The sequence below is a fragment of the Ambystoma mexicanum genome, chromosome 13 (assembly GCF_040938575.1).
Source record: "Ambystoma mexicanum isolate Mex_15411 chromosome 13, UKY_AmexF1_1, whole genome shotgun sequence".
NCBI lineage: Eukaryota > Metazoa > Chordata > Amphibia > Caudata > Ambystomatidae > Ambystoma > Ambystoma mexicanum.
Window position 1 is genome coordinate 317,786,528 of NC_090938.1, and position 12,489 is coordinate 317,799,016.

At 44.9% G+C, this 12,489-nt stretch overlaps 1 protein-coding gene across 4 annotated transcripts in view; it reads right to left on the bottom strand.

The window, feature by feature from the left end:
- The window catches only part of LOC138521176 (ubiquitin carboxyl-terminal hydrolase CYLD-like), a 2,059,174-nt gene that overhangs the window by 97,229 nt on the left and 1,949,456 nt on the right, over window positions 1-12,489 (bottom strand). For all 4 annotated transcript variants that reach the window (XM_069633784.1, XM_069633781.1, XM_069633782.1 and 1 more), the window contains one exon: window positions 3,783-3,999. In XM_069633784.1, the coding sequence (XP_069489885.1) occupies window positions 3,783-3,999 (217 nt within the window). The remainder of the gene's footprint in view (window positions 1-3,782; window positions 4,000-12,489) is intronic.

Below are 12,489 nucleotides of genomic sequence, written 5' to 3' on the forward strand. Positions count from 1 at the left end.
GGGCCGATCCTGCTGAGTTCCCACTGAGTCAGGTGTCCCAAAGTGGCAGAATAAGTTGGCGCTCGCGTTGGCTCTCACCTGATTCCTATATGATCTTGTGTGGCCTTACTTTAACTCATGCCTACACTGGAGATTTCATCAAGATTTCATCAAGATCATGTGTCAGCCCATGAAAAGGAGCTGCTGTTCTGGCACCCCTCAGCCAGCATGAGCCGAGATCCCCAACAGGCTTCTTGTACATCGCTAGCCCTGTACTGCAGCTCTTCACCAGCTTTAGCCAAAGCTTGCACTGGCTTCTCTAATGATGGCTTCTCTAATGAAAGAGGGATCTTGTACTAGGTCCTTGAGGTTGGTGCCGCTGTCATCCTCAGCAGAGTTCCTGGAACAGCTGTCACTCACTGCAGGAGGCAGAAAGCACAGGATGATCGTTACAGCTGCAGACAGTTCTTTGTTCTGTCCCCAGGTGGAATGGAAGCCTTCCTACAAACATCATAACATGTTCCATTGGCCCGCAGGGCGAAAACCCCTCTCCTCCCCCACGGTACACCACTATATGATCTCCTTCAATTCTGGCACTTCAATGCCTAGCTTCTCCAACTAATAGTCTCCCAGCTATGGAAGTCTCTGAGCCACACTGATGGAGTTTGTACTCACTGTCACACACTAGGACCTCCGACATCACCAACATGAGGAACCTCTACAGGAGGTATCTTGGGCAACTCATACAGGGGACCATTCAAGCAAGTAGGAGCTCAGAGGATCTATGCATCCAGCAGATTGAAAGCAATGTAGATGCTCAGCCCGTCACACCTCCACCGGCAACGAGTTTCAATTTTACATCTCTAAATTTTTCCCTTAGTCCCCCCTCTTGCTAGTATAGCCTACTAGTTTTAATTGACTGTGTTTCAATTTTGCATATTTAGTGATATATTAAATCCCTGTTGCTTACCTGTGGTCCATTGTTCTTTTTTAGAAATACTAGTTTCAGGGGATCTCGTCACTTCTTGCCATTCATATTCAAGCTCTCTCTAACTGGTGATCAGTAGTGAGAGAGAGGCAAAAACTAAACTCAAAATGGAGAATAACAAATCTCAGTAGTTATAAAAATGAATAATGGAATAGAAAGAAGGACAGTTTAATTTATCACTGAATATGTAAAACTGAAATGCACCCTCGATTATATTGAAAAGAGATGAAATAGTGAGGGGCACTGACTGGGGTGTTATGATATCAATAGGTTTAGTGACTACTTTATATCATTTGAAAATAAGAGATACTACTAACCAGGAATGATTTTAATCTTGAAGGAATTCCAGGAAAAAGAGATTTAATACACAATACATGTGATGAATTCAGGGAGATCGTCGCCTCTCCCTGTGGGCAGCCAACCCCTTTGGGACTAGGGAGGTGAGCCCCCTATTCTTACCACCTAGAGGACAGGGTAAGGGGGATCTCTCCGGAGGTGACTCCCCCCTTGGGGGACGAGGACCTCAACAGGAGTGTAGTACGTCACCATCCCTACCCACCATTCAGTAACACCTTTGTAGGCTTTCTAGGGGCTAGGTGTTATGATGCCCATCTCCACCATTTATTAATGCTTGACTTAGCTTCTGCCCCCAGGTATGCCTAATCTCCTGTGAAAAATTAGGAGAGACGAGTGAATCAGCCCACTGGAGGTTCCTCCATTAGGACCACCAACCACAGAAGACTCAACCAGCTCTGCAGAGTTTAACCGCACCAAAAGGGCTAAAGGAGATGTGCCCAGAGGGATATAGAAAATGCATGTGTCAGTGGACAGGAGCGCGACATGCACCAGGAGAGTGCAGTGATGCGCAGCTGATGGCTAGCCAGAGCAGCCAAGAGAGGGACTCTATCTGGAAAGTCACGTAAGCGACTCTGCACACACTGAGCTGTGAGAACTAAAAGGAAGAGTCCTGGAAAGCCGATGCAGAGCCCAGCAGAAGAGTTGCGTAAGCGGCTCCGCAACAAGAGGAGAAACAACCAAACTCAACGCCCCTCCTGAGGAGCACTGCTTGAGGCAGTCAGGAAGGCTCAACTGGAGAGGTAGGCAGGTGAAAGAGTGAAAGAACGAATGGAAACCCAGAGTAGGGAAAGACGAAGAATACCACAGAGGAGAGAAGTAAGCCAGAGATTAGCCCCATATTGGGGTGGGTCAGAGAAAGCACCAAAGTGGGGAGATAATGAGAACACCCCAGCAAGGAAGAAGGAAAAGAAACCCAGAGTGGTTTAAAACACAGGCAACCTTAGAGTGAGGACTGAAGAGAAGAGCCAAAGAGTGGCCAAAGGCTGAGGCAACCACAAAGTGGGGAGTGAGAAGGAGAAGAGCCCTATAGAGGGAAAGGAGGGGTAGCAGAGAGAGACAGCGAACCCCAGCGTGGATAGGAACAAAGACTGAAAGAATCCCAGGGAGGAGAAAGACAGGAACAGTCTCAAAGTGGAAAGAGAGAGAGAGAGAAACCAGGGGTAGCACTCCAACACACCATATTTTGAACTTGAATTATAGGCAAAGGCTTTTACCTAATGTGGACAGGATTGGGGTCAGAAGGGAGCCACCATTCCTTCAATTTAATAGTCCCCCAGAGCCCATTTTTGTTGTTTTCTTTTGGCAGATACGGAAAGTGATTAGGTTAGAGTAGGATTCTGGACAAAGGCTTTACTATTTTCAGACATCCTGACGGGCACCCTTTTTACTTGCTTTTTGTATAGAATAGGGCTTGAGATTAGGGAAACTATTTGGATGTGAGAAAAATAAAAAACTTTAAACAATGCCTAATTGTCCTGATTCTGACCTACCACAATGTACCTTTGTAAACCCTATAAGCAGACAATATGGATAATAGAATAGAAAGAAACCCCTGATGATTGTCTTGGCACAACTAATGATGTATAGATCAAAACATGTAGGTTAGTAGGAAGACCACTTACTCGATTCGTTTTTTCGTTTTTCAGTTTATTAGAGAATTATTAGTATAAAAGATTGTATTGCACAATAGATGTTTTAGTGTTCTGATAAGGAGATATGCCCATTGGTGTACACATATACATTTAATACACTAAAAATACAGACTATTAAAATGATTTTAAGTATATACTAGGGTGTGCGAATTGGATTGTTTTTGTATTTGAAGAGATATAAGCCTAGATTAAATGTCATTAAAATACATATGTGGTCACTATATATAATATTAACGTGAACTGTGGCTAATGAAAATGTTTGTTACTAAGATAGGACATGTAATCCTTACATATGAATTGCATTACAAAATGTGCACAGCTGCAAGAATTACAAAACACAGAGCCAGCAACAGGTTTCTTTCTGGTGATAAGAATTAGGCAGGCTCAAGACAGGAGGGGTGGGGAGGGAGGGAGAGAGAGAGAGAGAGAGAGAGAGAGAGAGAGAGAGAGAGAGAGAGCAGGAGTGAGAAACAGCGAGGGAGAGCAGGAGAGAGAGAAGGAGAGCGAGCAAGAAGGAGTGAGAGAGCAGAAGAGAGAGTGGGAAAGAGAGAGAGAGCGACCAGCTAAGCACAGACACTGCAAACAGATAGGATGAGGATGTGTGGAACTGAGTAAAGTAGAGGCAAACTGAGTGGTGAAGGTTCAAGGGTATAGAGAATTAAGAGAAATAGGCTGGAAGATGGCAAATTGGGGTCATGGGTTTAAGAAAGGAGAGACAGACATGGGGAGATGTACAGGAAGGTAGACTGTGAGACTGAGTAAACAGAGATTGCGATGCTGACCATGCCATAGCACCTAGTCCTCACCTTCTCGGTCAGCCATACTGTCAAAGAACCGCCAGTCATGGTCTTGGGCGCCATGCTTGGTAAAGGCTACATAGTGACTGGTTTCGATGCACAGTACTGCAAAGAGCTGCATCGTCTGCCGTGGGACCAGACCATGGAAGTCGGTGTGCTGATTCAGTTCTTCTGGCAACTGCAGACCCTGCGGCTGGTGTGTCCTCCGCCGTTGGGCACGGTGAACCTGGCAAGAGACACAAGCAGGTTACACAAACTGAGCCACTTCAGTTTGAGTCTATGATCACAGGGGTAGGTAATCCTGTACAACTTAACTGCATTGTATATAGTGCTGAAAATGGCCAGTGACACTGGTTAGGCTCCTGGAGAATACAGCAGAAGAACAGAAGCAACTGTGGAATTTCACACATGATCGATTTTTTTGTTCATGTCAGAGCGCTGATGGTTCTCAAGCACATACATTTGAGGAAGTGGAACATTCTAGGAATGTGCGACACTGGCAGTGTTTATGTATAGATACACAGCTAGTGAAGGCAGATCAGGACTACAAGGCCCAACCAGTCACACACCACATCTTGGACCCAAACTTATGTCAAGCAGTATTTTTGCACTCCCACAACTTCTCTGCACCTCCTCTTCCTGCTTCTGTCCCCACATTCTTGATGAAAGATCAATCCATGCATTAACCACCCTTGTAATGTCACACCTGAGCCTCATGTGACACATTTAATCTTAAACCCCTGTTACAGATTGTTAGGCAGAAACCTGTGCACTTCCCTTAGGGACCACTGCAAAAAGTTTAAGACTACAGGAGTAAGCGGTAAACCCAATTGTTAGCAGTCTGCACCACCCAGATTTCCCTGGTAGCTGTGGCTGAGCAGTCAGATTTCTCTCAAGAAGAGTTAAGCAGTATATAGAGTATACACAATAGGGCTAAAAATACAGTAGAACAAGCAAACACTGTGCCCAAGATCACACAGTGGAAATGCACTCAAAGCCATTCAGAAAAGTCAAAAAGAGGTTGGATCAGTTCAGAAAGGCAAAGTTAGCAGGTCTGAGGTCAACCCAGTTAGAAAGTCAAGGATTTATGGGACACCTTGGACAATGTGTTGCAAGGGAGACCAGGCGCGGGACAGTACCTGAAATGGTGAGAAAGCTCCAGCGGTGGCAGTTGTTCCTGGCAGCGGGTGCAAGTCGTGGCTTCGACCAGGGGAAGAGATGATCTCGACGAGGAAGAAAGCTGGAGGTCGTTGCACTGCCAGGGAAGAAACCAGCCGCGGAGTTCACGATTAAAAGGTACGACCCTTTTATTCGCGGTAGTGGTGAAGCGTGGCTATCCGGCCACTGGGGTGCTTGGCACGGGCGATTCGACCACGAGAAGTCCAGGAAGGCGAAAAAGGCGAACTGGTTGGTCCCACCAGCTCAAAGGGAAGAAGACTCTCCTGGAAGAAGATCTCCTCTGTCGTCGGGGAAGTGGTGAGTTCGTACAGCAGGGCTCCACCGGTGGTGTCGTCGTTGTCGATGGCTCAGCTTCTCCCCTCATCGGATTCTTTAGGTCCTGTGGAGACTTCTGAAGTTCCAGTCCCCAAAGTCCTGCTTTTATGCAGAAAAACCCCCATTCAACAGCCTAGCTGTTACTCAAACATGCTAAGTGGTGAGCCGGGAGGCTCACCACTGGGCCAATCACACAAGAGTGCGACTTGAGTTGGCAAGGCAATTCAGTCCAGGGTGCCTAATCCCCCTCCCACACATCCTGCTGACCCCAGACAGAGTGGCACCATTTGGAGGGCTTCTGTGGAGAAGCCCGCCAAAAAGTGGAACAAAGGGCTCGACTTGGGTTAGAGTTTCAGAGGCGAACACAAACGCCATTTTAAAACCGAGTCCTGGCAAAAAGACCCAACCGGGGAATAAATATTAAATAAATAACCTGGCGGTATCTTTAACATTGCACCAAAAAGTGGTGCGTTTAAAATCAATGGGAAAATCCCATAGGAAGTATTCCTGTAGAATATTCTGCGTGGTATCCACTGCCACCAGCCAGAAACTTGACAAGGGGGGACTGGACAGTGCCCCCTTGGAAAACAGACCCAGGGGCAATCAAATTACCCCTACCAGTACTTCCACAATATGATGCTTTGTACTGGTTCTGTTCACAATTTGAGACAAGTAAAGCCAATGGTGACATTACATGCCCTGGCAGACAGTAGTCAGTCCCAGGGTATGGAGTCTATGTTTGGGGGTCACTATGACACCCCTGTGTTACTGCACTGAGGGTGCTGTGTAACACACACACCAAAAACACATGAAGCCCTATGGAGTAAAAGACCCCCTAGCCCATAAAACACATTCACAGTCAAAGGACATACTCAAATCATGCCTAAGAGTGGGAGAAAGAGAGTCTCACTCTTAGCAGCAGAAAAAAATAAACCCCAAAAATCCAGCAAAGCTGCTGGGGGACTCACTAGGTTTGGGAAATTGGCCTCAACAGAGAATTCTCCCTAAAACAGATGACAACAATTCAGCGGGAACACTTGCCTCCACCATCTTTGTAGCTGTCCACAAGCATATCTCGTTACTCTATCTTTCAGGAGATAAGTCTAAACATGCACTCCCTTGCCATTTTGGTGACAGCCACTGTTTCTAATGTCTCAAAGGTTTTTTCTATGGGAGCTGTGGACTAGATGACACAGGGTTAATGTGCCTCACCTCCTAGACCTGAATATGAAATTACTCGCGTTCAATAGACAGCCTGCCTGGGCTTCAGTGGCAGAGCTCTCACTTTAGGTGGCGGTGTGGTGCCTCAGAATTATATAATGGTGGAGGGCTCATTGCTAGGAGACAGTGAATGACAGCTGAAATGGCAGATTATGGTGGATGTCTACTGACAGTTAGTACTAAAATATAGGTCTCTGAGACAGAATGCAACTGGAGCCTGAGAAGAGCAGTTTGGTTTCTGGCAAGTGAGGAACTGAATATGTGTCCCAGGACTATGATATGATATGATATGATATGGCATTTATAACGCGCCTATACACAAGTGTTTCAAGGCGCGACGAGACAAGGGGGGGAACAAAGGGAGGACAGACAACGATCTTACTAGGCCAGATGCCTCTTGGGTATCTCCCACACTCGCGGTTAGGAGTCTCTCAACATACAGTGGCAGACTTTTGTTGGATTGTGGGTCTCACAGCCTCTGTCGGGTGCCACTTAGAATACTTCTGGATTATCCCAATTTGTGATGCCAGAAATGTTGGTGTTAGAACTGTACAGATACGGGCAAGAATGTTGTGTAGAATTATTCATAAATTGTGTTCTAGGAGGAGGGCCTACCAACCCTTAGTGCCCTGAAGCTGTGTTATGCACTGTATGTGGTGAGAGAATAAGTGTTCCACCGGCATCTATGCATTCCCTCATTTGATTCCATTCTCTCAAAGGGCGAGGATTTCTGAGCCCTCCAAATCATTGCAGTTTTGAACCCGCACTCATGATAGTGTGAACCGCAGGAATATTGTGATGCAGCCATATGCATGAGCCTTAAAGGAAAAAAAGAGAAAAGGTGTGCCACAGGGTCCTTATTGTTTCTTCTACGAAGTGCTCTTCTCTTTCTCCTGCTCCCCCATCCATACCAGCTACTCTGCTACTCCTGTATCTTTAATAGTAATTTTGTAATCCTACAGGTGAGTCTCCTATGTACAGAGCTCTGTTGCCTCCAAGCTATGTTTGTGCTCAGAACTGGAGGTGTGAACTTCCAGCGATGGCTATTAGGTGTCGTTGTGGAATGTGTGACTTGGCTCAAATGGACTTTCCTACTTTCACATTTCAGGTGAAAGGGTTTTTTCATACCTTTTTAAACCCACCATAACTTTCTTGGTGTTGTGAAAACATGGCCAAATGCTCCAACAACAAGGCTGTCAGGACTATACAGCACTGATGAAACCTATAGACCGCCTTCTGTAGTTACAGCTGGTAGGGCAGGGATGATAAAATGATCCCTGCCAAACCAGGGATCATTTTGACATTGTGGCAGGTCGGAAGAAGGAGTTAGACATTCAGAAGACATGGTTCAGGCTTTTTAAAGAAATTATAAGTAGAAGGCCTAACTTTCCCCATCACTAAAGGGAATTCCCTACATATCTAAAGAAACTAAAGGTGCTCCTCCGCTGTCCTAAGTCAAAAGGAAATATGTCCTCTGTCTAAACTACCCTAATCTGGCCCTGCCACTCATGTTAACTAACTTAAAATAAACCAAGGAAATGATTTGTCTTTGCCTGGTCTCCGCTCCAGTTCTTTCAATAGTCTTGAATTATGCCAACTCTTGGTGGAACAGATAGGCCCTCACTAGGACCCTGGCGTTAAGGGGTTAACGACGCCGTAAAAGGTGTCGGCGCCGTTAAACCCTTAACACCTGATTACGAGGTCCCTTTGCGGGACCCGACCTGAACGGCTGGTCTAGACCAGCCGTTAAAGTAGGGGCCCGCAAAGGGACTTTCGAGATAAGTATGGTACCGCAATTTGCGGTACCGTACTTACCGCCTTCCCCATTCCCATTATGCCCTATGGGGCAGAAATGGGAATGGGGAAGGGCCATGGTGGCATGGGGAATTACCGCCCCGCCAACCTAATAGCACCATGGTTTTCCGCTGGAGGCCTTATGAGGGCCATAGTCTCTGCGATCAACTCTTATAGCTCCTCCAGAGCTCCTTCTTTCAGTGGCCCCCTTTTCAAATGTCTTTTCTAAGAACCTTTCTTGCTACTCAGATAGCTATTTGCATCGTCTTTCCAAGCCTTCTCCTCGGGAGCACTTGAGAGAGGGTTTCCTCTTCCCCTTTCGACGCTTCTATTATCATCTGTTCTCATCAACCCACCTGTGGGATATACTCACTCTGCAGTACTTTCCCACATCGCCAAGCTGTACTTCAGCAGAACCAGCAAAATGGCGGCACTGGCTCCTGTGAGCACCACTGCATCACACCAAAACTGCGTTTTCAGCAACAAAAAGATGGCTGCACTGCTTTGCCAAGCGCCATTGAGCAAGATGGAACAGGGAGCACCCCGAGAAAGGCTACTAGGGTGTGTTCTTGTTTGTCTTAAAGCAATCGAGTGAAAAAGCAGCGCTGTTGTGGCTGCAAGCCCAAAATTCCCATTGAAAATGGGAATTTTTCACCTTTAAAATGATGCCGCTCTGATGCTATTTTTCCCTGGTTTCATCAAACTGCTTTTATCAAAAAGACCCTGTCATGCCCAGCCATATTCACAATGTGCTCCATCAGAAAAGAGCCTTATTCCTGAATGACAGGCTGTGCCAGCCAAACCTGAGAAAATCAACAAAAGCTTTCCTTCAGCTACAGGGGAAACACTTACATTTTGCTACAAAATGTTTGCAATCACTGCTTGAAAAGAAAATCATAGCTTTCTGTGGGCATGTCAATTTCATGAAGTCTTTTGCCTTGTACAGACTGTTGTGTAAAACAAGCTGACTACAGCTACAAAGCCATGTGGGAATCCAGATGGAAGAGCAAAACTGAATTTGAAAAACATATGCCAGCTTTCACCACGAATGTCAAAATGGGCTTTAACAAACCAGAGGAAAAAAATGCTAGTTTTAAAAAGTACAATGTTGAATAAAAGCTTGTCTGTGCCTAGCAATGTAAAGGGGTTTGTTGCTGGGGAGACATACATAGGCTGTTTTATTCAACAGGCTGTTTTGATTCAGTACAAAATAAAAGAAAAATAAAACTGTTAAACTGCCTGGGGTGGATTTTGCAAGCTGCCGAAATAGGTTATTCCTGTTGGCAGAGCCAAGGCTTCCCCCAAAAGGGAACCACCATAAACTTCCAGGACACCTGGATGATAATTGCTAGGTTGGAAAACTTTGACCAGGACAAAGAAACTTCACATACTAATCAGACTTGGGTCTGGGCTGAGCCATCTTACAATGGAACTTCTAGGACACGGATGTGTGAAAAAGAAAATCACACCTCCCTGTGACTTCTAAGAGAAGCTTCAAAGAAAAACTCCATGACGAACCCTGGACTTAGGGGGGTAGCTTGGATGCTATGCCCGTATATGGGGACCAATACTGAACATTTGTTTCCAAAGGCTATTTTATAAATAAAACTTGTAAGACTTTTATCTTTGCCACAGGACTTTGCAAAAATGTGAAAGGTTAACTGTTTAAATGTGATTTCATGGGCTTTCATTTAAGACGTCATAGACTTCACTGACACATGGGGACTAGAAATGGCAGAGAATTGGGTATTATAAGGAAAGTATCCATGATGCCATTGCACATTTTAATACTTATATGCCTAATGATAATCCAAACCCATGTATAGAGTTATAAAATTTTAAGTAATATAATTCTCACTGAAAAGTGCGAAAAACTGGCAGAAGGGCGAAACAAGATCCCAGAACCATGAGGATTGGACTGCTATGCTCTACATACAATATGTAATCTGCCAATGTGATTTGTTAAAGTGCCACAAATGTATAAATGTGTAAATTAGGTTATGACTGTTTTTTGGCAAAAAGGGCTCTGGGATGGCTTTTTACCTCATAAAATGCAACCTCATAAACCGGGACTCCTCCTCGAGGAAGCAACCAACATTGATTGTCCTATCCGCTTCTTGGAGGTAGGCCTAGCTCAGTTCTGCCCACCAATAGTTCTGTGATGTCACCATGCCCTATAAATAAGAGTGGTTGACAGAGCTCCAGAGACATACTCTCTCCTGAATTTCCTGCAGCTGCATTACTGATCTGCTCCATTCATCTTGCTGATTCCAGATTTCACTACAAGGCCAAAGCATTGCTGACCCTACTCCAGCAAGCCCAAAGCATTGCTGATCCTTACTCAGCAAGGCCATTGATCCAGAAAAACCAGATTAAAATCCCATTATAAAAAGGGAAAAGCTGTGGTACCTTTTGCATCCTGAAATCAGACCGGCTTGCTGCCCACGAACTGCATGCCCGCTGCAACCCTGCCATCCAGCTGTCCTTGCCATCCGGTGACTAGAATTGTCCAGCTGTTTGCTGTAAGGCGTGCCTGCCGTGTGATGACCAAACCCAGTTGGCCGTTCCAAAATTCCAAACCCAAGCGTGGAATGTGAGTATCTCCCTATCACAGAGAAACACATAGTCTCCACATCATGACCCTTTTGTTTGTATTACACTCTCTAAGCAATCTTATTCATACCCTGGTAACTTGTTAAAAACTAATAGAATTCTCTGTGAACCCTGTCCTTGATTTCTAAGTGCTAGCGCCATCTCTCTTTTCATTTCCGTCTGGTGTAAATCCTGTTATATTTTGAGTAATCAACTAATTTCCAGTTAAAGTTGAGCAGTGGAGTGATCAGGTTGACCTAGTGAATCAACCTTGGAGCTTACTGTGTTCCTCTTTAACAATGTAGTCTAGATAATTTAGTTTGAGTAACATTTGCCTTTATTTCAAAACAGAAGTTTTAATTTTAACTGCTCTATTTTTCCTAAAACTGAACCCCATTCCACCCGGAAAATCTCATCCAAATCTTCAGCTACCACCATTCTTTCACTTTGATACTGTCCCTGTGATTTACATCTATCCCCCAGACCGAAAACCGCATTGCAATTTTCAGTATTTCACCCGTTTTTATAAAAAAAAACGTTTGGGTCATTTTAAACTGGAATTGAGAAAATTGCAACTTTCCAACGTGTCATTTGGCTGCAGCATGTTCTAACTTTCCACTCGTTTTCGAATTGTATGCTCTTGGTGATCCATTGCCTTGTGATTGCTAGTGTCTATATATTACTGCCTTTGTGAGAAATCATATTTACCTCAAAGTTTAACCGCATATTAATTATTTATTTGCCATTTCTGAGTGTCATTTCATGCTATTGCAAAGGGATTTAAACTCTGTTTTCCCTCTTATTTTGTGCAGGAAGGTCGGATTTTGATTCTGTTTGGGGGTTGAAGGAACATTGCAGGGGGAAACCTTACCTTGGGTGCTATCTATCCTAATTCAAAAAGTGCTCCTATTCACTTGTGCTTTGTATATGTTCTAGGAGAAAGTTAACCAAGTGCATTGCTTCCATTTTCATTGTAATTATCACCCCATTGGCGATTGCTGCCCCATATTACAATTGTATGATTTCCCTTGAATCTTAAAGTAAATAAAATATTGCATTTTCACCAACCAGCCTGGTTCATGGTCCATTGTGAACGGGGTATTTTAAAAAAGGGGGGGGTGTGAGGCGAGTTGTGTACCATCTCAAATTGAATCCGCATAAAATAAAGAGAAAGGCATCTCAGTTGTGCGCTACATACTAGGCTGAGACCAAGGTGTGTGTCGCCTGATCGAAATCCTTAACACCCCCGTCACCCGCACCTCTTCCCGACACAAACCCTTTCTCATAGACAGCTCACTATGAGAAAAAAAAACGAACCCTCGAGCCATATATCTGATATGTCCCAACACAAGGGGTCAGGCCGAGTCAGGCAATTACTGATAATTACACACACCTGACTTCCATCACACTTCCCCACACTGATGAAAGACGGAGCACGAAAGCACACTCTGAACAAGGCAGAACACACGAGGAAGCAGCAGTTCCAAGATGGCAGTTTAATAAGAGGAGAAATACGGCAAGACCAGAGAGGGCTGAAAGGAGGGAAGTGCCCTTGACATTTTCGGCGAAGAACTGCTACTTTAAAGAACCCTCGAGAATAAGAAACATAAGACCG